Source organism: Drosophila teissieri, chromosome 3L (genome assembly GCF_016746235.2).
Source record: "Drosophila teissieri strain GT53w chromosome 3L, Prin_Dtei_1.1, whole genome shotgun sequence".
In the NCBI taxonomy this organism is placed as follows: Eukaryota; Metazoa; Arthropoda; class Insecta; order Diptera; family Drosophilidae; genus Drosophila; species Drosophila teissieri.
Genome location: NC_053031.1, coordinates 694,979 through 720,969, shown reverse-complemented (window position 1 = coordinate 720,969; position 25,991 = coordinate 694,979). Strand labels below are relative to the sequence as shown.

The 25,991-nt window shown below is 47.7% G+C and overlaps 8 protein-coding genes across 9 annotated transcripts; 7 read left to right on the top strand and 1 right to left on the bottom strand.

Moving 5' to 3' along the window:
* The first annotated feature begins 1,398 nt into the window (after nucleotides 1-1,398).
* On the top strand, nucleotides 1,399-7,470 carry LOC122617664 (DNA N6-methyl adenine demethylase). The gene is made up of 2 exons (XM_043793592.1): nucleotides 1,399-1,529; nucleotides 5,654-7,470. Exon 2 carries the CDS (start codon nucleotides 5,777-5,779, stop codon nucleotides 7,346-7,348), a length of 1,572 nt encoding a protein of 523 aa, XP_043649527.1. The 5' UTR covers nucleotides 1,399-1,529; nucleotides 5,654-5,776; the 3' UTR covers nucleotides 7,349-7,470.
* Nucleotides 7,471-7,770: 300 nt separating this feature from the next.
* On the top strand, nucleotides 7,771-9,217 carry LOC122616570 (vesicle transport through interaction with t-SNAREs homolog 1A). Its single transcript, XM_043792067.1, has 2 exons — nucleotides 7,771-7,980; nucleotides 8,045-9,217. Exons 1-2 carry the CDS (start codon nucleotides 7,887-7,889, stop codon nucleotides 8,641-8,643), a joined length of 693 nt encoding a protein of 230 aa, XP_043648002.1. The 5' UTR covers nucleotides 7,771-7,886; the 3' UTR covers nucleotides 8,644-9,217.
* Nucleotides 8,712-10,202, bottom strand: LOC122616571 (ras-related protein Rab-14). The gene is made up of 2 exons (XM_043792068.1): nucleotides 9,920-10,202; nucleotides 8,712-9,745 (listed from the first exon to the last, which is right to left on the bottom strand). The coding sequence occupies exons 1-2, from the start codon at nucleotides 10,097-10,099 to the stop codon at nucleotides 9,284-9,286; spliced, it is 642 nt and encodes a 213-aa protein (XP_043648003.1). The 5' UTR covers nucleotides 10,100-10,202; the 3' UTR covers nucleotides 8,712-9,283.
* Nucleotides 10,203-10,585: 383 nt separating this feature from the next.
* On the top strand, nucleotides 10,586-12,219 carry LOC122617197 (retinoid-inducible serine carboxypeptidase). Its single transcript, XM_043792935.1, has 4 exons — nucleotides 10,586-10,707; nucleotides 10,783-11,568; nucleotides 11,627-11,812; nucleotides 11,868-12,219. Exons 1-4 carry the CDS (start codon nucleotides 10,656-10,658, stop codon nucleotides 12,161-12,163), a joined length of 1,320 nt encoding a protein of 439 aa, XP_043648870.1. The 5' UTR covers nucleotides 10,586-10,655; the 3' UTR covers nucleotides 12,164-12,219.
* A 637-nt stretch (nucleotides 12,220-12,856) lies between these two features.
* Nucleotides 12,857-14,979, top strand: LOC122616962 (retinoid-inducible serine carboxypeptidase). The gene is made up of 4 exons (XM_043792561.1): nucleotides 12,857-13,009; nucleotides 13,541-14,332; nucleotides 14,397-14,582; nucleotides 14,638-14,979. Exons 1-4 carry the CDS (start codon nucleotides 12,943-12,945, stop codon nucleotides 14,931-14,933), a joined length of 1,341 nt encoding a protein of 446 aa, XP_043648496.1. The 5' UTR covers nucleotides 12,857-12,942; the 3' UTR covers nucleotides 14,934-14,979.
* Nucleotides 14,980-15,294: 315 nt separating this feature from the next.
* Nucleotides 15,295-18,148, top strand: LOC122616483. Its single transcript, XM_043791945.1, has 2 exons — nucleotides 15,295-15,943; nucleotides 16,316-18,148. The coding sequence occupies exons 1-2, from the start codon at nucleotides 15,824-15,826 to the stop codon at nucleotides 17,960-17,962; spliced, it is 1,767 nt and encodes a 588-aa protein (XP_043647880.1). The 5' UTR covers nucleotides 15,295-15,823; the 3' UTR covers nucleotides 17,963-18,148.
* Nucleotides 18,149-18,831: 683 nt separating this feature from the next.
* Nucleotides 18,832-20,566, top strand: LOC122617163. Its single transcript, XM_043792890.1, has 3 exons — nucleotides 18,832-19,298; nucleotides 19,356-19,769; nucleotides 19,833-20,566. Exons 2-3 carry the CDS (start codon nucleotides 19,356-19,358, stop codon nucleotides 20,283-20,285), a joined length of 867 nt encoding a protein of 288 aa, XP_043648825.1. The 5' UTR covers nucleotides 18,832-19,298; the 3' UTR covers nucleotides 20,286-20,566.
* Nucleotides 20,567-20,870: 304 nt separating this feature from the next.
* LOC122616646 (pollen-specific leucine-rich repeat extensin-like protein 1) lies at nucleotides 20,871-23,919 on the top strand. 2 transcript variants are annotated; one of them, XM_043792181.1, is made up of 3 exons: nucleotides 20,871-20,989; nucleotides 21,069-21,375; nucleotides 21,430-23,919. In XM_043792181.1, exons 2-3 carry the CDS (start codon nucleotides 21,338-21,340, stop codon nucleotides 23,696-23,698), a joined length of 2,307 nt encoding a protein of 768 aa, XP_043648116.1. In that variant the 5' UTR covers nucleotides 20,871-20,989; nucleotides 21,069-21,337; the 3' UTR covers nucleotides 23,699-23,919. The 2 variants fall into 2 exon arrangements, with proteins under 2 accessions (XP_043648116.1, XP_043648115.1); XM_043792180.1 differs by having other exon boundaries at nucleotides 20,878-21,012.
* Nucleotides 23,920-25,991: the final 2,072 nt, after the last annotated feature.

The following is a 25,991-nucleotide window of genomic DNA, read 5'->3' as shown; positions in this document are numbered from 1 at the left end:
TATAGGTATAATTACCATCGTTTGTGTGCGGCCATCCATCCCCACGATAGATATATCTGCCTCAGGCATATAGATACCGGAATTCTAAGCGAGTTTCGTCAGACCCCAAAACCAAAACCACTCACTCACCTCAAAAGAGATACAGATACACACGAACACGGCGGGATGGACGAGTTTGAGTAACAGGGAGGCAGTTTCCATGGCGAGCTCTACGTAAGCCCGAAACCCGAAAAACCCATCAGAGAGCTATATACAGTACAGGCGCCCCAGTCTGAAGCCGTAAACGCACCCCAAAGGTAGGACGAGATGACAGGTTGGGCTTCGGATTGGGATTCCGATTCGAATGCGGGTTCGGCTGTTGGGTTCGGGTTGGATTTCGAGTTCGGGTCTTCGGGCATATATCGCCGACGGCGGACGGACTAGACGCCCAACAACTGACACCACCCCCGTTCAGTCTGGCGATTCCACGTTCAGTCGCCTGGTATTTGCCACTTTTGTTGTTGTCGCTCTGCCTGTTTGTTTTTCACGTCTTGCGCCAACGCCAGCGTCGACTGCGACGCCCCTTGCGGAGCAGAGCTGACAGTCTGGCTTTTTTCTGGAAAATTCCTGAAGGATAGACGTATCTGTTCTAAGGAAAATGACAGTTATTCTGTAATGCCAACGAATATCAAATTAAATAGCTAGTAGTCTAGCTCCATGAACAATACTACTTGACTTACTTATATAATACTTTACAGAATTTGGTCTCCAGAAAGTATGCTAAAGTAAAAAAAACCTTGTATTTCTTCTGTTTAACGATTATATGGATAATATATTTTATGATTACTATGAGATTACATTGTGGCAATTAAAGTATAAATTGAATAATGGTATTCTTATTTGACGGATTTTACGTATATAACACTTTAATGAAGATCTCTCTATTAAGCGGACACGGATATTCGCGGACAACATGAATTGCGTTTTTAACGCTATTAGGCTTACCTCGGAACGCATGTTGGTTCTTAACACTGGGGAGCAATTAGAGCATCCCTATTGAGACGAAATGACCAGCATTTTATCTACCTCAGAGGATTCAGCTAGCTGCACAGCATAGTTGGCATCTCAGCTCGAGGGGTTCTTGGCATCGAGCCGTCCTTGCCGCCGTTTCTTTGCTTCTTCGGCCGCTGTCGCTGCGCTGCCTCTGCCTCGGCCGCTTCGCTGCCAGCGCCTTAGGTTTTTGGTTTGGCATGGCTTGTTTGGGATTAAATATTTCCTATAGATGGGAAAAACGATTCGGTCGGGGTCGTTCGTCGAGTCGTGGCTGTTGGCTGTAGCTGTAGCTGTAGCGATGATGATGTCGCTAGTTTCAGTTTCGTACACTCTGTGTTGAACGTTCGTTGGCGGCGGTTCACGCATCGCGTCCGCAGGTTTTTCGCCGAGTTCCCGAGTGGTTCGAAATACCATAGTCCATAGAGACCTGGCTGGATTTTTAGACTCTGATTTGTGGATATATCTGAACGCATTTGCGTTACTCGGAGACACTGGATGTGAGTAGAGTCCACTGTGCGGATGAGTGATATATTTATGATTTAAGTAACTGCGATGTGTGTTTCGCTGATGTAAACAAACGGGGTCTTGAGATTCGGCCGCGTCGCTGCCAACGGCTCTTTGTTATTGTTTTGGTGTGTTTGCAATTAAAAAAGCCGCATTTGCATGCGCGTTTGTGTTTGTTGTTGTGTGCGTGCCTTTGAAAAACCCGCTTTTGTTTTTATTTGAGTTCCTTAGACCGCGCGGCGTCAGTGGGGTTTGTTTTGGTTTTGGTTTTGCATTTGCATTTGCCTATTTGTTTTCGCAGCCTTTTGTGTGGGTGTGATAAGAGTACGTTGCCCGCTGATTTGGCGCCAATTGAATGAACGTGCTCCTCGGGGAGAGAGTCCTTGAATCGGCCAAGGACAATTGGAAATCGGAGTGGGCGTGTGCTGGTGGTCGGAAGTGGGTGCTCTTGGTGTAAATGGGGCATGACTAATAGGTAAAGCTGTTCATTGAATGCTATTTTATTGAATTAGCAGTAGTCCTGTTAATAAATTATGCTTATTCGGATAAACAATGTGCTTGGGATGAAGTGGATATTACCAATAGCTATCAGCTAAAGTAAACTACCTAATAAAAGCTATATTTTCTGAATTTGATAACGATGCTTCAAATAAACATACACATTATACAAATATAAATTGTAAAATAACAGCAAACCCAATCTCTTTCACTTGGCAACGTAAATTGAACTACAATCTATTGTATTATACTGCCAGGCATTTGCCATCCATATCTCACATTAATGACCTCATAGACATGAAATCGAGATACAAACACACAGCATAGACATAGTCTGTTTCTTTATTCCCATGAGTATATCTTCCCCCTCAAATCTGTAGGAACTCACAAACACAGACACACAGAAATCCGAAATTCGAATCATGGCATGCCATGCCATGCCATATAACATCCCATCCATTTATGCGCTGCTGCTAACCTAAAGCGGCCCAAAAAGGTCCGACCAAACCAAACCACCTTGAGATATAAGATAAATAAGTAAACTCATGCCAGGCCGAAGCCCAAGAAAGACGAAAACCAATCGCAAAATTACCTGACATCGTGAACCGAACCGAGTGAAACCCAAAACTACCAGCTTAATCCCCAGTGCGGCGGAATTCGGGACGGGGAAATACTTACTTTTATATATAGAGTATACTTTGCTATAGAGCATGGCCGAAAGGGCGCGAGGCAGAAGGAAGGCATGTAGGTAGAACGTCTAAACGAACCAACCGAGCCAAAAAACCGAACCGAAAACCAGCCAACTTCCTAGGCGAACAATGGCTGGAGATACTGCGATACCGAGATACAAAAGATATGTGGCCAACAAAGGGAACCTGGGTTCGGTTTGGGAACTGGAACTGCAATTGGGATTGGGACTCTGACGCAGACTCAGACTCAGACACAGACCCAAAACCCAGACCCGGAATGGAGCATCATCTTGATGGCTCCGATGATAATGACGCTGCACGAAATTTCACGAAGAACCCAGGAGCTAAGGCAGCACAGTCGACATAGGCAGCCATTAGGGTGAATCTGTGGGAGGTGAGGGGCGTCCGAATCGGAATCTGCAGAATGGGGGGAAGATGCAGGAGGACCTGCACGGGGAATCCCCCCGGGGACTGGCGAGGGACAACTCTCGAGGCGATTAAGATAAAGTGCCAATCGATATAAGGGAAAGAAAGGCAAGAACTGAACGGGCGAACTGAACTGAGCGAGCTGAGATGTCGAGATACTCGTACTTGGAGCTACATCCACGTCCAACGTTCGCATTCGATGCTCTGTATATATTTACAGGCTACGCCACACAAATAGTGGCGGTAAAAGATTGCCGATACTTTAGAAACTATTTTCAATATGTATTTTATCAAAATAATTATATATAAAGAGAATATTTTATTATTTTTGTAAAGAAAGAGACTTTTACCTAATCTCTTGACAAGCATAAAACTACCACAATGTAATCTAGATTTATTACTTTTCAAAACCCACTGCTATTGCCTTGGCCGCTGCTGTGGATATATAGCCATACTCAGAGTCTGAGCCATAGCCATACCCATAGCAATAGCCATAGCCATAGCTTGGGCCATAGAGAGCGACATAAAAGGAAATATAAAACCATTTATAAAGCGAGTCAGTCAGGGGAGATTTGAATTGGAATTGATGGTGTAGTGCACTCGACTACGTCGTGGTGTGCGTGCGGATGTACACACAGATACGCACACACACACAAGCCCAAGACATAGACGAAGCGCAGTCGCGTTGTGTGTGTGTCAAGGTGCGAGTACAAGATATATCTTCAAGATGGAGCAGTGGAAGGGTTCTTGGGTTTGGGTTCCTCCGGTTCGACTCAGTTTGGGTTTCTCGGGCAGCGAAACTTTGACGCAGGCAGCGCTGCTGCCAAGAAGTTTCCGGCACAAAAACTTTGCTCCAGCAGAGCGAGCAGCTGCCCGAGGCACGAAAAAGGGACGGGAATCGAGTTGGAATCTGTCAGATAGAGCTATGGGACAGTGAGCAACCCCTAAGCTGGCCGAGAGATACGGCTCGATTCCGTAAATCCATGTCAACAACTAGGCCAATGCTTGGATGCTGGATAACCACCACACGTAACCCCGAGTCCATCCCTTGGGACTAATGAGAGCAACAATTGAACGTTTTATATTATTAGCAAATCCATATTGATCCTTAGCTTAATCAGCCCAAACTGTGCCATCAGTATTAAGATATTCAATTTGATTCAACCCCCATATCAATGTCACATAAACCTACTTTACCCTCATATTTTAGTTCCCTGGGAATTTTTCTAAGTAATATACAAAATATTTAAGTCGAATTTACGACTTGGAACTATCAAGCATCAATTCAATTAGCAAGTTAGTAACAACTAAATTAACATATTTTTGTAAAATTACTAATACTGCTTCACAAAAGGTACTGCTCTCTCATATTATCATATTTTATATAGCTTTTAATTGAAATAACTATCTAGATATTTACACAGATTTCTCTGAAAAGAACACTAATCTGTCTATTTTGACCCGGTTTTTGAGTCACGAGAAATGAAACGGACATGCTGTTGGGATTAAGTCATCTCAAATCTGTCGGGCCCTGTTATAATCTGAGTCAGGCAGGTGGGTTCCGTTTCGTGACTCAGTCGAGCTATACAGGTCTATCTCTACTTCTGTACTCTGAGGGCATACGAAAAGGGGGCGCGGCCAAAGTCGTTCGTAATAGCCAGGCATCTCTGTGAATCTCCAGCGGTGTGTATCTGAGCGATACAAAATACAAGTCACAAGTGGGTGTTTGCTCAGATATGGTTTTCTGGGGGTATGGCTTTGGTTCTGGTTTTTCGGGGGCTGTATTGATTTCCGAAGGCGTACGCAGCGCTTCCAACTATGAGCATTTTTATAACTTTCGTTAATGTGTGTATACATATGTATTTTATCTTTTGGTGCTGTCTCTGTATCTTTGAATTCTCTAGAGTGGTCGCGCTATTGGCAGATGCTATTTCGAGGTTTCGAGCTTGTGTTCTTATATAGATAGATATAAAGTGATACACATTTTTATGATTATGTATTTAGGCTGCCATTATTTCGATGACTCATGCAAGAGCTCGAGCTGTAAGTCCCGAGAGATAGACACTAGCTTGTTCGTCGAATTCATTATACAAATGGTTGTCCTTCTAGAGTTGCTGATTCATTGGCTTGTTGTAAATATCTGTGTTCTTGGAAAACACGATCAATCGGGGAATTCACCATCGCTGATCAAGCAGATCACCGCATTAATTTGTATTTGTTTAAAACTGAAATATATATATAAAACTCAAATTGTTTTGCTTTATGGAAATATTTAGCTCAGTTGCATTAGGATAATTCAAAAGCAAACACTTGTTGCAAAGTGCGCCAAGCAAAAAAGGGTTAAAGGATGCCAGACCTGAATCCTAGCCCAGGCCTTGCCAGACCGCCTAAAATCTGACGGTACATTTTGAACGCGGGCAAAACGAAGCATATAAAAAAATCGCAGATACTTAAATTGAAGTTAAATTACCAGCTTAATAATGTGTGCAAACACTCTCTTGCAGATTCCAGTGGATTTGTTTTAATTTTATTTCCATTTCGTGGCCTGGCGAAGCGTGAGCAACGCCAGCACACCAGCATTTAAGATTCGGGGCCAACAGCAATTCCATCCGCATCCGCAGGTCGAGATGCCGACCATCCGGCGGTGCTGCATCATCGGATGTCTGTCCAATTCGCGCCAGCACCCGAGTATGCAGTTCTTTGCGTTTCCCCGCCCGGAGAACCCCTTCCACAAGCTGTGGAAAGAGGCATGCCACGCCTCCCTGAGACGGATAGTGCCCTTCAAGAAGCCGGTGGTGTGTGCCCTGCACTTTGACCCCAGTGTCCTGGGGGGCAGAAGGCTGCAGTCGAATGCGCTGCCCACCCTGCGCCTGGAGGTGCCTTCCAACCTGGAGGCCGTGGAGCAGCAGGCCATGGTGGAGGAGATCGAGAGGAGCCGAAAGTGCGCCTACATCAATGCAGTGGTATATGAATGGCTAGTGAGAGCCAACATCAATCCCCAGCTGCGAGGCAGCATAACCCACGGAATGATCAAGGACAAGGCGGAGAATGCCCGCCAAGTCATTGGGAGCACATCCTTTATAGCGGACAATCGCTGGTTGAACCGATTCCGGGAGACTCATCTCCAAGGATTCGCCCAAAAACTAGCCAGCAATCAGTTGAAGCCTCTAGGGTCCTCCCTCTGGATCCCGGACATCGTACAGGACCTGGCCCATCTCTTTCCGCCCGCAAGCGCCGAAAGAGTGGCCAAACTGGAGGAGATGCCGGAGCAGTACATGAGCTACATGCAGCAGTACGGGGAATACGAAGAGGATGACGACAGTATGGATGTGAAGGAGCAGAGCTATCAGGAGCAACAGCAGCACTTTGCCCTCCAGCAGCAACATATGCAACAGCAGCAGCATCAAATGGCCCACCCATGGCCACCGTTTCCTGGACATCCCGGACATCCTACTCCGCATCCCGGGTTCGCCAGCTTCAACGACTTTTACTTCGAGCGGCATCAGCAGCAAATGCAACAGCAACTCCAGCAGCAGCAGATGCAACAGTTTCCACCCACTATGCCACCTCAAAGGGAGCCCTTTCAGCCCCAATTGCCGCCAAATGTTCCTCCGCAGCGGGCCAGCCCCTTCCAGCCCGTTCAGTTGGCCAAGAGACCCAAAATGGAGTCACCCGATGACGACGAAGTGCAGGAGATCAACTCTTCGATGACTTCACCACCACATCCGCTGGCAGAATCCACTTTAACCAGCAAGCACAGTCGAAGTTCCAGTCCCAACGAGCAGAACAACAACAACAGCGGGGGAAGGGACAGTGCCAGCAGCAAGGAGAACGCCCCCAAGGGAGGCGGAGCTAGTGGCAAATCCACGCCCGCCCTCTCCTCCAAGGGAAAAGACTCACCTGCACCAGCGCGAGCTGCGTCCACCAAACCCGCCTCCGCTCCCGCCTCGCCGAAGAAGAGTCCCAATGGATCCAGCTCCTCTGGTAGCCAAACCAATGGACACACATCCCCAGACCACGAGGACAAGAAGTCTTTGTCCATGCTGAAGGAGTTGGAGAGCTACCACCAGGCTTTGGAGTACCTCAAGCCGCTGGAGGACTTTGTGCTCTTCAAGGAGAACTTTCGAGCTATTGGCTTGCTCTCCCAGTTGGAACTGGTGCTCCGAAAAGGGGACAAGGCCACACTGGTCGAGGGCTAAGAGTTTCCTACATCCCGGATCAGAAATGCACAAAACACAAATGTGATGAACAGTGTACATATGTATCAAGTAGTATTATTGAATCGTACTACAGCCAAAACCGTTGCTTAGGCTAACAAAGAATCTCCACTCGCATAAAGCTGAACCTAATTAATTAATTTATTAATTACTCTAAGTACAATAAAATGAAATTTTTAAAATAACATGTTTTTCTACGTTGTTTTCTTTACTTCATTAATTCAGACAATGGTTATTGATTCAAAATTCCCCAATTTTTAAATCGGACTTAAAAATATCTAATCAGATCAAAAATCGTTATCCTTGAAACCGGCAGTTACTAATACATGAGTATGGCAACGCTGCCTCGAAATCAGAGTGACCACATCCTGAAATTATTTATGGATTGCTATTCACCTCATGACTCGGTCACACTTGATCAATGTTTACTTCTTTTCTACGAAAAATCTGGGAAAATTCGCGAACTAAAACGAAGCAAATACCACAAGCAACTGGATAAGAAGAAATACAAACCGCACAAATGTCGCTTCTGGAGCAATACGAACAGCAGTACGCCTCGTTGATAGCAGAAATAACGGCCCATATTGGACGACTGCAGCAGCAAAACAACAATAGTGAGTGGGATGATTGTCCAAGGATTGTCCATAATGGTGATTACGATTTGCAAATTTACTGCAGGCGAGCGTCATGATTTGTGCAGCAAGATCGACTCCAGTTTGCCCGAGGCCCAGGAATTGTTGGAGCAGATGGGTCTGGAGGTAAGGGAGCTGAATCCTGGGCAGCGTAGCAGCTTCAATGGAAAACTGCAGGTGGCCCAGGCGGAACTGAAACGCCTGCAGACGGAGTACAGGATGACCAAGGACAAGCAGCGCTCCCAAGCCAACGCATTCACCACCTTGGATTTGGGTGACAGCTACGAGGATGTGTCCATAAGCACAGATCAACGCCAACGCCTTCTGGACAACTCGGAAAGGATTGAACGGACGGGCAACCGGTTAACCGAAGGATACAGAGTGGCTGTGGAAACGGAGCAACTGGGCGCCCAGGTCCTAAACGATCTACATCACCAAAGGGAAACTCTACAGGGCGCCAGGGCACGACTTCGAGAAACCAACGCCGAGCTGGGCAGAGCTTCCCGCACCCTGAACACCATGATGCTTAGAGCGCTGCGGGAGAAGGTGGTGCTGTATGGAGTGGGTGTCTGCTTTGTGGTAGCCGTGGGCGTCAGTCTCTACTTGACCTTCGCACCCAGTTCCAGCAGCTCCGTCTCCTCGTAGTTATTTTAGCTAGCAAACCAAAAACCACTGATCTTAGCCCAAATTCAAATGGCGTAGAAGCCTGTCCATTCCAATTTCGTGAGTTGATTATTTATTGTTTAGCATATGTTACTTTTACGAGATATTCTGTGGAAGAAAGCTGCAGACTACGCACTAATCTATATACGATAGGATGGGGTAATTGCAATAAGAGTCGAGGCTCAGAGTAGTTATCTGCGTTTGAGTAATGAGTTATCAATGTCTATATGTATATGTTGCTGTCCTTTTACCTTTAAGATTATTTTGACTTCTTTGTTAAGCGATAGAATTCTTATTACTTCCTAGTTCTTTGTTGTTATACCCGAGATCTTTCCACAGATTACTAACCTATCCTACGAGTGAACCCCATCCTAGTTTACGTGTACAAAGTTTAAATGGTTAATGTTTGGCGCCTGGTTAATAGAAACTAAACCTACTCTATGACTCGTGTTCGCATTCGGGACGTATTTTTCGTAAAAATTCGAAATGAACATGTATCTAAAAATCATAACATAGCCGAGAGCTGTCAATAAATAAAGGAAACAGTAAAAATGCATCTCTGCATGACCATTGAGCCCGGTGGCGTTGAGGGTTCCTAGCCGAACTCAATGTTCCCCAACTGCTAGCAGCCGCAGGAGGAGGCGTCCTCCTCGTTGGTCGCCGCACCGCTGCTCGCCGTGTCCACCTGGAAGCTCTTGTGCTCCAAGGCCTGCAGTTCCATCTTGGAGCGATTGGCGTGGACCAGTTGCCTTGAGATGTCACGGAACATCTCCTCCACTCCGGCGCCACTGCGACAGGAGGTCTTGTACGTGGCGCTAATCAGTGAGTGGCACTGCTCGCAGAAGGCCTCCACTTCCTCGTCGCTGACCTCCGGCTCCCTGCCCTCCAGATCGCTCTTATTGCCGCAGATAAAGATCTTCGCATTCTCTGCGTAGGTCACAATGTCCAGCAAGTGCTGCGACAGCGAGTGGAACGAAGCGGCATTGTCCAAGGCGAAGACCAGAATGGCGCCCTCGGCGAACTTGTAGTATGAGGATGTGACCGAGGCCACGCGCTCCATGCCACCGGTGTCCCAGAGTTGAAGCTGCCAAAGAAGACGGTGTATACATAAGTGTCTGACCACACAATATGTTGTATTGCTAAACAATTTTGCTTTTGTCTAGACAAGGCAATTGTTTACATTTATCAAAAAAGTTGAATGATTATGGTAATCAATTTGACCATGCAACTGAAGCCTAGTAAAGGTTCCGGAACCCACCTTGATCTGCTTTTCATTCACACTGTACTCCCTATCGATGTGGTCCAATCCCAACGTGGATTTCCTGTCCGTATCCGTGACAAAGGTGTTGGTGGCAAAGCGCCGGAACAGGGAGCTCTTGCCCACTCCGTAGTCGCCGCACAGGATCACCTTTTGCTTGGGTATGCGCATCGTGGCCATGGCTGTGATTGCTCGATTAAACCCGAATTAATCCAATTATTATATTACTTTGCACCTGCAGACACAAAGGCGACAACAACAGTGCGACACCAGCTGTTTCTGCCAAAAACAATCAGCTTCGCAGCGTTGCCAGCCTTTTGGAGGTTGTCGATGACCGATAACTCGAATTCTCTCATCGAATTTAAATTGTCTTATCAGTTGTGATCTGTGTTCGGATTTTGTGTAGGTGAAACAATTCTTGCCGTTAATAATATATGGCATATCAGTCCCAAATGAGGGTTTAATACAAATATCTCTTAGTTTCGTCAGTTTTCTGGGGATACTGCAAGTAGTCTTATGTTAAACTTCTGTTATGATTTTAACAATAGTAGTAGCTACTTTAGAAACCTGGAACTGCATACCCGTTTATAAATAATAAAGGAAAATAAATAAAAAAAGCGAACCAGATCGATAGAAGTTATCATTTTTGAAAAACTATTATCTGGTGTCAACTTCTGCTGATAGAGCTGTACCCGTTAAATAAGACCGTAAGCTTCAGTATCACTCCCAGTTGAAAATGTCGATCTGGCTGGTAGCATTCCTGGCGTTGTTCGCCGCCTTGGCGCACGGTAAGAATCGTAAATCAGGCGCTATCTCTGAAAGGAAAAATTGTAATCTTTAAACGAAAAAATGGCAAATCCTAGGCAAACCCGGATACGGGCCCGGAGAGCAGGACTGGGGCTACGTAGACGTGCGTCCCGGTGCTCACATGTTCTACTGGCTGTACTACACCACCGCCAATGTGTCGAGCTATACCGAGAGACCTCTGGCCATTTGGCTGCAAGGAGGTCCAGGTGCCTCCTCGACGGGATATGGAAACTTCGAAGAACTCGGGCCCGTCGATTTGTACGGCGATTGGCGCAGCTGGACCTGGGTGAAGGACATGAATGTCCTGTTCATTGACAACCCCGTAGGCAGTGGTTTTAGCTACGTGGACAACACGGCCTTCTACACGGCCACCAACAAGGAAATCGCTCTGGACTTGGTTGAGCTGATGAAGGGATTTTATGCCCTGCACCCGGAGTTCGAGGAGGTGCCGTTGCATATCTTCTGCGAGAGTTACGGCGGAAAGATGGCTCCAGAGTTTGCCCTCGAACTGTACTACGCCAAGGAGCGCGGTGAGGTCAAGAGCAACCTGACCTCGGTGGCTTTGGGAGATCCATGGACCTCGCCCATCGACTCCGTGCTCGCATGGGGTCCTTTCCTTCGCGAAATGGGAATCGTGGACCACGCGGGATACAATGCCATTCAGGAGGCGGCGAACCTCACGGCTCAGCTGGTGGAGGAGGAGCGATGGATTCAGTCCACCTACCAGTGGGGCAACACCCAGTGGGAGGTGATGAAGGCCTCCAAGGGCGTGGACTTCTACAACGTGCTGAAGGAGACGAAGGGTGGGCTCTACCAGAGGGCAAAGGCCTTGACCTCGGAAGGTGAACCTGACACTTCGATATTAAACGACCTTTTTTAAGCCCTGATACTTTCCTGCAGAACGTCTCTATCGCACCATGGTGAAATACGATATTGACGAGGACCGAACCCAGTTACTGGAGGATCTCATGCGGGGCCCGGTGGCGGAAACCCTGGGAATACCCTCGAATGTCGTCTGGGGATCGCAGAGTGGGACCACCTTTGACATCCACAGAACCGACTTCATGAAGCCAGTTATCCACATTGGTAGGGATATTGTTTCTTATATCTCAAAAAAGGTCTAATATCTATTGAATGATAGTGAACGAATTGCTGGAGAAGACTCCTCTGAAGGTCGGCGTATTCTCGGGTGGCCTGGACTTGATTTGCGCCACACCGGGCACCGTGAACTGGATCGCCAAGCTGGACTGGAGCCGAAAGGACGAGTACCTGGCTGCTCCACGCAACGCCATCACCGTGGACCGCATCTTGGAGGGCTATCAGAAGACGGGCGGCAACTTCACCATGTTCTGGATCAACCGAAGTGGTCACATGGCTCCGGCGGACAACCCAGCGGCTATGAGTCACGTACTTCGAGAGTTTACTTCATTTGGGTAAATTCTCTTAATGGAATTATAATAAACTCAGTATGCAAGCCAGTTGGTCTAAAAATAGAGGCGTGTTTTACTTTAGGAAGAATGCAAATGGTAATGGGTTTTTGCTTATGGAAACTTTGGAACTTATCTTATTAGTTAGTTCGAGAAATGTGTGAAACTTATGGGTGTCGTTGTCTAGTCTCAGAAAAGCATTAGCCAGGTTTTTTAAATAGGAATGCCCAGAATTAATGAATGTATGATTCTTTGAGCACCTAATATTGAAGTTATTGTTACTCAATATAGAAGTATGAATTAATGAATACACGATTCTTTGAGCACTCAATATTGAAGTTATTGTTACTCAATATCAAAGTATGTTGATGATTTAAGAAGAGCTTTTAGGAAACACTTTAGTATCTTCCACGCGTGTCACGTGGGATAAACTGCAACTTAAAGCGAAAAATAAAGAGAAAAGCCCTCGGAAAACCCACTCAAGATAGCGCAGTGCAATCTATGCGATGATTTCGGGGCTTCATAGGCTCCATCTAAATATATGACGAGTGTCAAGCACAGATTGACCAAAAAAGCCGCGTCACCGTCCGGTGAAGGGCCATAAATACTCTGCAAACAGAACTCCCCCGCCCGCAGATTACGCATTCCAGGTGTGTCAGGTGCTGTGGCTATTTTACCTTCGATGTCTGGGAGCAACCAGCGATCAATTGGCGGTGGAACTGCCAAGTGTGCGGTTGTGTCTCGATCGGAGTCTCTGGGAATTGGAATTGGAACTGAAACTGGTGCACCATGAGTGGACGCGCTATTATCGCTCTTTTCGCCCTACTGGGAATTGCCGGCTTAGGTTCTGTTGACGGTGAGAAGCGTGATTTGTATTCCAATTAGGGGTGCTAATCAGCGAGAAAGTGTTCCACAACCAACGGTTCTTTACGACTTGTAGAACAGGTCAACAGAACTATCAGTTGCATAGTTTGCTTAATTTTATATCCGTAAAAACTTATGTTTCGATTTGGGGCAAACCACATTACCTTTGTTAAACGAATTAGTGACAAACCGCCATTCGATTTGATTGCCATGAGATGGCAAGTGCTTTTATAAGACAATGCAATCAACTATCTACAATATCTTCATCAATTAATCTTATCTAAGTGGCTACTCGTGCAGCCGTTTAATTTACTTAAAGGCTAGATTACTCAAGTGTTCCATAGAAATCTGGGGCTATCATCAAAGTCCGTTTATGCGTTCATAAATTACAAAGTCAAAGTTAATTATTAATAACTATTAAATTTTAATTGGTAAATAAAAAGTGCTGCTTAGTGAAAACAGCTGAAAGCCGAGAGTGAAAGAATCGAAAATGTATATGAACTATACTTCAATTTATTCCCAGCTCGCAAGGGCTATGGATCCGGTGAGCAGGATTGGGGATTTGTGGATGTCAGGACTGGCGCCCACATGTTCTACTGGCTGTACTACACCACAGCCAATGTCACCAGTTACACGGAGCGTCCTCTGGCCATTTGGCTCCAAGGAGGTCCAGGTGCCTCCTCCACGGGATACGGAAACTTTGAGGAGTTGGGTCCCCTGAAGCTCGACGGCAGCTACCGCGACTGGACTTGGGTCAAGGACATGAACGTGATGTTCATCGACAACCCCGTGGGCAGTGGCTTCAGCTACGTGGACGGATCTTCTTACTACACGACCACCAACAAGCAGATCGCCCTGGATCTCGTGGAGCTAATGAAGGGCTTCTACACAAAGCACCCGGAATTTAAGACCGTGCCCCTGCACATCTTCTGCGAGAGTTACGGCGGCAAAATGGCGCCAGAGTTCGCCTTGGAGCTGGAGTACGCCATCCAGCGAGGAGAGATCGAGAGCAACTTTGTTTCGGTGGCCTTGGGAGATCCCTGGACCTCCCCCATCGACTCTGTGCTCTCGTGGGCTCCCTTCCTGTTGCAGCTGGGAATCGTGGATCAGGATGGACACGATAAGATTGAAGCTTCGGCCCTGAAGACCAAGGACTATGTAGACCGCGAGAAGTGGACTCAGGCCACTCTGCAGTGGAGCTCCACCCAGTCGGTGGTGCTGCGCGAGTCAAAGGGAGTGGACTTCTATAATGTGGAGACCCCAACCCTGGGTGATCAGTACAGGTTGATGTCCCGAGCTGCTATGACTCCGGAGGGTAAGATGCGTCGAGTAACTTACTGAGCTGATTCTCATCAACCACTTATCAACCATTTATCCAGAGGTCATGTACCGCACCCTCGTGAAATTCGATGTGGATGAGGACCGCGACAAGTTGCTGGAGGATCTAATGCTTGGACCCGTCACCGAGGCCCTCGGAATCGACACCGGAGTCAAGTGGGGCGCCCAGAGCGGATCCACCTTCACCAAGCTGATGGGCGATTTCATGAAACCAGCTGTGGATATTGGTATGTGCCAACGGTCTGGTTGCTACCTCAAATTATAGCCCTGTGACATTTTTAGTGGGTGAACTGCTGAGCAACACCACCGTAAAGGTGGGCGTGTTCTCCGGGGGACTTGACCTGATCTGCGCCACTCCGGGAGCCGTCAATTGGATCGAGGCCATGGAGTGGACCCACAAGTCCTCTTACCAGGCCTCTCCCCGCGTGGGAATCACCGTAGACCGAGTTCTGGAGGGTTACGAGAAGACCTATGGCAACTTCAGCATGTTCTGGGTGAACCGGGCTGGTCACATGGTTCCAGCCGATAATCCTGCGGCCATGTCGCACATCCTGCAACACTTTACCAAATTCGGTTAACCGAATTGCTAGGGGACAAGCCTAAAATAAAGATTATTTTCGAAAAGTATTGGCATTGTAAATGGGTGGGATTGTATTGTCTTCGATTGAGTTTCAAATTGGGAGTGGAAATATTTTTGATAAATTTTAATCAAATAGTTGTTATAATTTGCAAAAACTGTATAACTACATTGTACAGTTGATTTAGCTTGGGTGTTTTATATAATATGTTCGTGAAATCAATGCATTATGAAACTGAAAACCAGAAATGTTCCCTTTAATCTGACGCCACTCAAAAAGCGATCGCCTGCAGCGTTGCCACACGGCGGGAGTAACAGTAAAGTTGTCGCATGCGCAGTTGCACCCTCTCAGCAGCTCACACGCACACACACCAGTCGGCCACGTTGCGCATGCTACTGAGAGGAGAGCGAGAGAGCGGTAGAGGGGCGAGCAGAACAAGAAAAACTGCGCGAGATAACGCGGCAGCTATTTTTGTATGGGTCGTCGTCTAGTTCGCACGGACATCGGAAAATACGCAAGGTGCAGTGCACGGCCAGTTGGAAAATCACTATCAGCGGACAAATCGGGTGCCCAGAAAGTCACAACAAACGCGAATAAAGCCAAAGTACACGGAAAGGCCACGGAAAAGCGAGAAAAGCAATGACGAAATGATTTGAATTCGCTTGGCAGTCAACGCGCATAATCGTAGCCATCGCACACACACAGCCGCACGGACACACACACACACACACACACACACGGTACACGGCGGGCGGGAGTGTGAGTGAGAGAGCGCGAAAGGGTGCAAGGGGGCGGGCGAAATTGAGTGGGCGCAGCAGCAGCAACAACAAAAGAAAACAAGACGAAAACAAACGGCAATTGCCGTGTAAATTGCACGGAGAACACAAACAATGCGGATACGCGAGAAACGCAAGTTGCAGAGGGAGATGAGGGAGGAGAAGCGCGGGGAGCGGGAGAAGAAGGAGCACAAGGAGTCCGCCAAGACGCAGGACAACAACAACAAGGCGAAGGTGAGTGGCCACAGTCAAGCCTCGCAAAGTGTTTCCACCCCATATTCACTCCTCTAAGAACGCAAAAGTGCAAATGACTTGATCTAGGATTTTTATTTCCTATAAGATTGAAGAACTATTTTGTTTTCGAGTTCGTTACTAAGAACTTATTAAAGTAGAAAATGCAACGTTGATCCCTTGAAATTTATTCTTTTTCAAAGTTTTTCTCTTATCTTGAGTAGAAATACAAAAATTCGTTGCCTTCAACCACATTATTCATGTTCAGAGGGAGCACTGTACGCCTACATTCATTGTGGCATTACTATGCACGATTTCAACTGTTACCACAATAATGCCCGGTAATGACCGCACTCTTTTTTCCTTCGTCGTTAGGCCACTGACACGGAGGTTCCCACACCAGCTCCTGCGCCTGCGCCTGCTCCACCAGCAGCACCCACCTCGACTGCATCGCCCACATCCACACCCACACCCACTGGCACGCACACCCCCAGCCTGCCGGCCGCCGAGAAGGTGGCCTTCGACAATCGCATCAAGCGCAAGAATGTCCTGGCCCTCAACGAGAAGGTGGCTGCTCTGCGGGAATACGATCGGCTGCCGGTTTACAAGCACGTGGGCCGGCTGTTCAACTGCAGTCCGGATCAGATCAAGCGGATCGTGCAGCAGCGCCCGGAGATTCTGAACGCGTGGGATCAGCGAACGAGGAGGAGCCAGGACGCCAAGACCATGGAGACGAAGACCGTGAGGGTCTCGATGCTGGGCAAGGCCGTGTACGATTGGATACGCCGCATGATGTACTACAAGGACTTCAGCATCTCCGACGGACTCATTCAGAAGATGGCGCTGCAGTTTAAGAGCTCCATGGGCCTGGCCCACTTCTTTCCGCACCAGGAGTGGTGCGACAAGTTCCGGCGCACCTACAGCATCCAACACAGCGACACCAGACTGCTGAAGATCGGCTACACGCAGGGCTACTCGGTGCAGATCAAGGACATCGTCAAGGATGTCATGTCCGAAACCATGCCAGAAAGTGGGCCGCGGAACGGCGAGGAGGACGACGAAGAGGTCAGCTTGGGAAGCCCGCTGAGCAGCCATCATCGCAGCTGTGCTGAAGACGAGGACGACGAGGTGGATGTGGACGGCGGCGGTGTCAGTGGCGAGGATGATCTGGAGGAGGAGCCTGATGTCAAGCCCTCGATAAGTGAACTTAATCTGGCCAGGGCCCTGAAGCCCTTGCCGCCGCTGGTTAGACTGCCCTTGCAAGCCAGCACACCGCCGGGCACCTCCCAAAAAGTCCTCCTGGCCACACCCATTGTTCCGACGCAAGCGGGCGGACAGCCCATGACCATGACCATCATACCACTGGCCACCCTGGCTCAGAGCATCACCAAGATGCCTGCCTCACAGCCGCAGGACAAGGGACCTGTAGTGCCGCCGCCCAAGCTAGAGATCAAGCAGGAAAAGGACATCAAGGTGGAGCCCAAGGACCCGGAAGAGTTTCCGGCGGATCAGCCGGAGGCGGAACTGCAAGAGAACGAAGTCCGAGCACCAACGGAAAAGGAGCTTGAGCTTCCACCCACCGTGCAAATCAAAGTGGAGCCAGAGGCGGAGCTGGAATCGGAAATGGACCAGGACCAGGACCCAGCGGATCTCGATGAAGACGCGAACAATGGTCGCTCCAGTGTCACCTCGCTGGCCGAGGTTCTGGCTGCCAATGTGGAGGACGAGATGGAGTACATCGAGCAGATGCGGCAGCGCAAGATGAGTTCACCTGGGGCAGTCGAAAAGTCACTGAATCCTCGCCAGGGCACCAAGCGACGCCATGAGTCCGCCCAGGATGATAACAACAATGGCGGGGGCTCCGGCCAAGGAAGTGGGTCAAGTGTCATCAGCTGCGCCGATGCACGCAAGTACCTAAAGCTCCTCGAGGAGTTTGCCCTGTACAAGGAGAACTACCGGCTGATTGGCCTGATCACACGAGCCGACGAGGTGATGCGGGAAATGGATGACAATGTGCCGTAGAATGCTCCAAACTATGAGTGCTACATGGAGTAGGGAGAGGAGGAGGACGAGCTGCAGCCAAAGAGCATACGCTACGCAAACTGATGCATCTAGAAGATGCACATCGGTATCGGTCGGATGCAATCAATCATTAGATCTAAGGCGGACACAATTTGTATTTGAACCAAATAAACGCTATCAAACCAAGTTCTTAGTTCTTAGTACATTTCCAAAGGGGGTGCGTTTTTAATGATATTCATTTCGAGCTGACTATTTTCTCTATATATCATACTTCTGCCTGGGAGCTATTGTCTTTACCTCTGGTGTGAGTGTGTCCGACTGTAGCCCTATTATCTTGACCTACGCTGTATGCTATTACAACTACCTATTTCCACACACTTACGCCAGAACAAAAAGTCGGCTAAATATACGCGCTAGATTTCCTGATTTTGCGAAGTGCGCATGTCTGCCCTTAGTTGAGCTTCTTCTTCTTTATTTCTCGCCGGGCGGGAGGTCGCCCACTACCGCCCTTACACACACACACACAAACTCAAGCCAAAGGGGAGAGAGAGAAAGAGCGCACGAAAATGAAAATAACGGAACAAAGAGGTCAATCATTGAATTCAATCTTACTAAAGAGCGAATTTCCCATGCTCAGAGTGTACTCTAAACATTTCCCCGATCTGTGTGTAATGCCGAAGAACGAGTTAAAAATAAATTCAGATTTAGCCGATTTCCTCATGCCGACAATCTTGATTGGCGCTAAATTGGGCAAGTGCGCAGGTCTGCCCTTAGTTGAAGTCTGATTATCTGTTGTTTTCCGCTCTCTGCGCTCCCTCTTTCGCACACACGTGCATCGAAACTGAAATTGCGGGGGAGCTGTGGCTCTTTGTTTGTAAATACGCCACTGCAGGATGTCTTATATAAATACAAAATTAACATTAATATTACAAATAAGTAACGAACAAAATTCGGATTAGGCTACGTTCTCGTTTGCCACAAATATACGGGAATTACATGATTTATTGCGCATTTCCACACGCACACATGTACGCGCCCCTCACGTCAGTCGACTAATCAATCACTCAATCGAGACACACGCACACACACACACACCCGCCCAATTCGGTTCTACATCAATTCAGTTTGTGATTGTCGCTTGAGGAGAGCATAACGCCGGTCGTCTGTCTCGCCAGGTGGTGGAAATAAGTTAGTACATATATATGCACGTCCAGATCCAGAGCAACTACAACAATCGGTGGGAGCATGTGAGGTGTTCGCCAACACTGGACGCTCCAAGTGGCAACTCTGGCCAACTGTAAACAACAACAGCTGCTCGCCTTGAACAACAAAAAAGGTAAATATTTATGTTTATAATGCAGTTAAGCTTATGAATATGAATATGTGTTGGCAGATGGCAACTGCTCTTCCAGATCGCTTTAGTGCGGGCAAACGGCAGTTCTGGCGCGAGTTTCTGGCCCTATATCAGGGCATGCCGGAGCTGTGGGACGTCCACCATGTCAATTACCGGAACAAGGAGCTGCGGAACCGGGCTTACGAGTTGCTGGAGAGGAAACTCCGGGAGATCCAGCCGAATGCCACGCGCACCGAAGTGGGGAGGCGCATCAACATATTCCGCACCAATTACAGGCGCGAGCAGATGCGAATCCTCAAGCAGAAGGAGCTGGGGCTGCACTCCGACCTCTGCAAACCGACTCTCTGGTTCTACGACTACATGGGTTTCCTCCTGACCCAGGAGACCTTCCAGCACAGGACCAGAAAAGGTCGTGGCGGCAGACAAAAGCCCGAGTTTTGCAGGGAAAAGAACGTAAGACAGCGGTTATTAATGATTGAAAGATATTTTAACAAATGAAATATGTAAATCGCTTAGGACAAATTCAACTCGAAGAATACAGATCTCAATACGGACAGCGTTTGTGATTGGCCGACGAGGGATGACAACGCTTTCAACTACCAGTCCGAACCCGCGGTCCCACAATCCGAAGAGGGTTCCCTGCTCAGTCCAAAAGTGGAAATCATAGAGCCGGAAGAAGGGCACTGTGAAGTCAAACAGGAAACGTGTTTGGAAAATTCATTGGACCCGAAGGAACCCACATCCTCCATCCAAACGGAGCCCGAGAATGAGCGAGGAACTGCACCCATGAAACTCAGCGAGTCCTCCGAAGCACTGGCCAGATCCTGGGCTATCCAGTACGAGGAAATGTCGCCCACGCAGCGGATTCTGGCCCGAAAGGCCATCGCGGACATCCTGTTCGAGGGCTGCATGGGCAACCTGCGAATAAACCGTGGCGAACAGCAGAGCACCGTGGGAAATCACTTCTGAATCCTATATTAACACTATTGCAACACTGGATATTCCTGCATTTGTTACTCTACGACTTTTGAAGCATTTCATAGAACTATCACAATTGAAGTTTTCGAAAACTCGAAACTAAGCACTAAAGGCTCTAAAGAAAGTTCGAAACCACTCAGGCCATAATGACGATGAACGAGGCATTGCAAACTAGAGGGTAATATAGGTACAACAAATACAATTAAGATTTAAAAGTGAATGCAGTTTAAATATATCAACCAAACAGAATTAAAATGTTTCTGTACAAAAGATATCATCCATGCATTTAAATTTCGCGCCTGAACACTACAGTGTTGGTAAACGGCTTGCAGCCGAACGAAGCCATATAATTTAGAGATGCGACTTCAGTTCAGCGAACGAAGAGGGTAAAAATTTAATGGGCGGATTCCAGGGTTTCGGCCATAAAATGTCCTTGCAGATAATTCTTATGTCATTATAGAGGTGTTGTTTGAGTTTCAAATACGTCGGTTGTTTTTTACCTGTTGTATCTGCGGCGCAGTGTCACGCAGTCACGCACACATCCCTCTTTTGATATTGTTTTGCTATCGTATCTGACTGAACAGGATAAAATAAACGAAAGTGTTTCGGCGTTACCTGAAATTGTTAAAGTGCTGCGCAAGCGCCGGTCCTTTAAAACCATTTGCGAATCGATTTCGCAGGAGTAAACAACATTGGTAAGACGCTTATGCGATCCGTGGTAAGTGGCATGTCTATATTTCATTTGAATTAGCCTTCAACAGATGACTTTCGCAGGTACAGCAATCGTTTCGGAGGCTACATTCCAGGCATTCTGCAAAAGGAGTCGTCAACTTCGCGTCAATTATTCCAGCCAATTGACTCCTTAACGCCGGTCACTGAGCCTTCTTAGGATCCCAATACACCCGCATCTACTGCATTCCTGTATAGTTTGATTTGTCAATTATTGGCGAAACTGCAATAATTCCAACGTCTGTGATGCAGCAATCGGCAGTAGAGATTACATTGCGCATTTGCCGCCTTTCCTAAGCCGTCCAAAACTATTAATGATGCAAAGGTGCAGTGAACTGGGCAAGAATTCCGCGTGAGTATGTGCACCTTCTATGAAAAACAAATCATCAACTCACTGCAATTGCAGGACCTGGCAGCTCCTAGTGCGCTTCGATCGCAACAACCTGAAGGTGAAGAAGGGCCCAAACGGTCACTACTTGGAGAGCAGTTGTCGGGATGAGCTGCGCAAGTCGCTACCTGCCAAGTCGTTCGAGGAACTGATGACCTGGGTGGCTAAGTGGCTAAAACGGCTGGACGACTTGAACGGCATGGTGAGCCCTGCAGTGAGATCCCAGCAGGACAGCGACAAGGAATCCAAGTTATTTGCTGAGGAAGAAGTGAAAGTGGAAGTATTGGCCAACCCATCAGTTGTGGACCTTTGCAGCGATGAGGAAGATGAGGAGTCAGTTGTTCGCTTTCCTGATAAGGAAACCCTGGACGCCGAATCAGTTATCTCCACGTCCTCGCTTATGGTCCTTGACGATGAGCTGGGCGAGGTCAACCTGAAGGACTATGCTGATCACGTCGATGGAAAACTGGATGAAGCCTCTTTAAGGAAGCGAAATCGCCGCGAGGAGGATAACACATCGTTTAACGCCAATAAGCAGACCTCGATAAAGGAGTTCTTGACTCCCAACAAAACACCGAAAGATAAAACTCCATCGCCTGTCTTCCGTCGCGCCTTGAAAACGTATGTCAGACGACCAAAGCTACCTGCAAGTGGCGAAGCAGGCGGCCAGGTACTGCGAGAACTGAACGTCAAAGATGGTACCACATCCAACACCTCCTTCAAGGAAGATAAGTCATCCGACCTCTTGGTTATTGATGATCTAAGTCAAGAAGTCGCTGCGAGCATAGAAGAATGCCATGAAAAAACAGAACCAAAAACCCCAACGGATAAGGAGCCCAACCCAAGTGATATCAAGATAGAAGTGCCAAATTCCAACGACTTGATCGAGAAAGAAACCTCAGCAAGCCAGGATATTAAATCGAAGTCCGATGTCCTGCGAAGTGTCGCGATTAAGTCGGAACCTGAAGTGCATTCGGAAATGAATGGAGAAGCGAAAGAAAATAATGAACCCAACGCAAAAAGTAAAAGTGAGAGTGAAAAGCCTGATACCAGATTGAACGAGCCACCAAAGCAAGTAGAAGCAAAAGGCATACCGCTGGTGAAGGACTTAGTTTCCACCGACTCAGAGGCTCATATAGAAGATACCCCTAATTCGAATGTAACCCCAGAAGTTCCCCCCCAATTCCCTATAAATACGATTCGAATTCGTAGTGACCTGGTTTCCTCCCCAGTGGATACGATTCGGGTTCGCACAGATCTGTTGCAGCAGCCATCGGATCCGCCACCATCACGTGCACCTGTTGACCCGTCCGAAACTTCCAAAGCACAGGGAGCAGCTGAAAAGCGAAGACTGACACCGGAACCGGCAGGAAATCAGTGCAAATCGACTGACAGTAGCTTACACGGCCAGCCGAAGAGGTCAGCCGTGGATAGCTATAATCCCACATCAGTGGCCACCTCCACATATTCATCGAATGTTCCAGCATTTACCGCCAGCTACCAAGTAAATGGGCCTCCACCAACCGCTCCAGCCACAACGTCCACTTATCCGGCGCCTGTTCTCCTTCCTGCTTCTCCAGTTTCCACGCTCAGTCGCCAACCAGTAGTTCCCCCATCCCCACTAGCCATATCCACTCAATCCTCTGCTGTGGCCCCAACACCAGTATTCAACGCGGCATATCCACGGCCTCTCTCTGTGGTTGCTCCCACTGTAATCAACTCCAGCTATCCAGTGGATCCGGGACGAGCCAACTCGATTTGGTACCCTCCACCAAATCATCGTCCAGCTGCTCCGGTGGTTACTCGGCCCAGTACCACGCCCAATTACCAGCCACCTCCACCAGCAGCTCCGTGCACCAGCTCCAGTTACCAGCCACCTCCACCACCTGCTCCGTGCACCAGCTCCAGTTACCAAAGAGCAAACCCTGTTCCTGCTGTACGGGCTAGTGCTTCAAGTTATAGACTAATATTGCCAAGACCAGGGAATACACCCAGATATCCCACACAAAACTCTATGGCCCCTGCGCCCGCGACATCCACCTGCTATCAACCACATATTCCTGCGGCTCCTGCTCCTGCTCCGGCCCCAGCTGCATCCAATAATGCGCATCCCACAGGATGCAATCGTTCCCCCGACTTGACCAACATCATGGGCATGCTGGCTCAGGTGGAGTTCTTCGCCTACGGCCAAAAGAATCAAGAGGCTTTCGATCTCGTCCATCAGCTACGCCTAAGTCTCCAGAAGAAAGCGACAAGTACCCGCATTGCAAACGACCACTTCTCGTGAAACTAGAAGGCTTACTCTCGAGGATTGATTTCTTCTCTAGCTGTTAGGATTTGTTAAATACGCAATTATGTTTTGATAGGTTATATCAAATAAAATTATTGTAATACAATACTAGGAATTTTGGCAACTGTACAGTTGCGGGCAGAATTGAATTGTATTTACAGTTTACTGTATTATGTTATGTTATTAATTATATAAAAACTTATATAGGTTTTTGACTTGATGAATTGTTTTCGGCTTACTTTTTAATCTGAGAGAAGTGACTTGTAAATGGGTCAAGTATCTGTGCCCAGTATTGCTGCATCTGTAGACCTTCATGGTAGTAACTTCCACCTTGTGTTCAGTATGATCCCAACTGACTAAAACACAATGGAATACATATTGTATAATGGAATGTAGTTCTCATAAGAGCTACTTAACTACAAGTAACAGGATTCATTATGCAACTTTGATTAACTTAATTTAGCATCAGAATTTAACTTTCTGATAAGAATTAGCCACTATATCGCTGACCGCTGCTGTAGGCCCGCAATTAAGCTAGACAAGGACAGGGAAAAATTCAAATCACTGGGAGGGAGATGCCGATTGGGGCTGGTTGCGATGGTTCTGCTGAGCTGTTGTAGCACTTTGCACCTGTCGTCCGCCCAACGCAAGTGAAAAATCAAGCGCAGCTTTAATTGATACAACAACCGCAGTGGAAACCCAGTTCTGGGTGAGATGCGGTGATGGGGTGATGTTGCTGGCATTCTGCGATTCTGGGACTCTGGGCAGCAGTTGCAGTTGCAGTTGCACGTGTTGCCCGCAAACTAGTCGCGGCAAAAATGCTGTAAGAAATGCAAGGCAGCTGCCGCTAAAAAGCGGGGGGGCTCATGGGCCACGGTGCCTGGGACCCCACAATCGGCAGAATCAGGAGGGAAAAGCGCCCTTCGAGGGGCCGAGTCCTAAATGGGCATTGAAATTAAATGCAGCTGCTTTATTGATGCAGCAGCTTGGCTTTGCTTCATCATCTATATAGAGATGACTACCTGGCCATTTCCAGATTTATCTATGATTTAATGTGAATAAACTATGCAACTTTACTGACTTTTTGTGTAAATTTTTATATATTTAATAATGTAAGGAAGAGGAATGCGTTTTCAGCGAATAAAAGGCAATTATTGTTGACAGAGCATTTTAGATTTGCTTTAAGTATAGTTATAGTTATATAGTATAACTTATTGATTATTTACATATATATTAAGTAAACTCAAACTCGTAATTATTTAGTAAATGGTTTTTGCATTTGAGTCATCTCTGAATGCATAGCATATGCATGGGCGGTGGGGAGGAGGAAAAAAGCATGGCCAAATCCGTGAATATGCCACAAACGCTGCTCCAGTGGGCGTGCGGTGGGCGTGCGGTGGGCGTGGCAGTGCAGAAACGGAGTGAAATACCCGCGGTGGTCGCCGTTTTCCTCCACTTGGTGGGCGCCAGCAATCTGCAACAGCAGCGATCTGCAGCAAAAACATCAACGGCAACAATCTGCAGCAGCAGCAGCAAAAGAAACAGCAAAAGCAACACAAACAATCTGCAACACGGCGCCTTTGCCTTTTTGGGACATTTAATGGGAGTTGCCGTTGCCTTTTTTGGTGCAACGAAATCAAGCAACAAAAATCATTTTATCGCTCGATGCTTCTCTGCTTTTCCCCTTCGGTTGATGATGATATCGCTTGTTTGTTTGTTTGTTGCCCGTTTGTTGGTTTATTCGCCAGCCAATGCAGTTGCATTAAAGTAAACGCTTTTTGAAGTGCCTATCTGGGCGAAAGGAGCCGCATTTGGGCCTTAACAGCGGCTCAAATGATGGCAATTTGGCCAAAAAGCAGAGCCCAGCCCTCTGGAAATGATGCGATTATGAATTCGTTTGGATCAAGATAATCGGTGCATATATAAACTTCATCATGCCATGGATAGCCATCAGTTGGTCAGCTCAGGCCGAAAAACACTTGGATATATGCCTAGTATTTCCAAATTAGTCGTGCCCATTTAATCTGTATTTGTCGGGCTCGCATGTGGGTAAACAGTTGAACAATAACCAATTGCAGTTCCCACACACTGCGGCACGCGTCGGACACGAAAACCACCCCGAAATCAGAGGCGCATCCAGCGGATCGCAGGTGCGGATTCAGTGCCAGCGAGGTGGTGGTCACATAGGGGTGGGAACTCCATTCGATCCGGGCTCTGGACAGTCGGTTGCTTCTCAGCGCGTCGCGACGCGAGAATCGGGAATCCGGAGAGTCACACGAGAACCGAAACA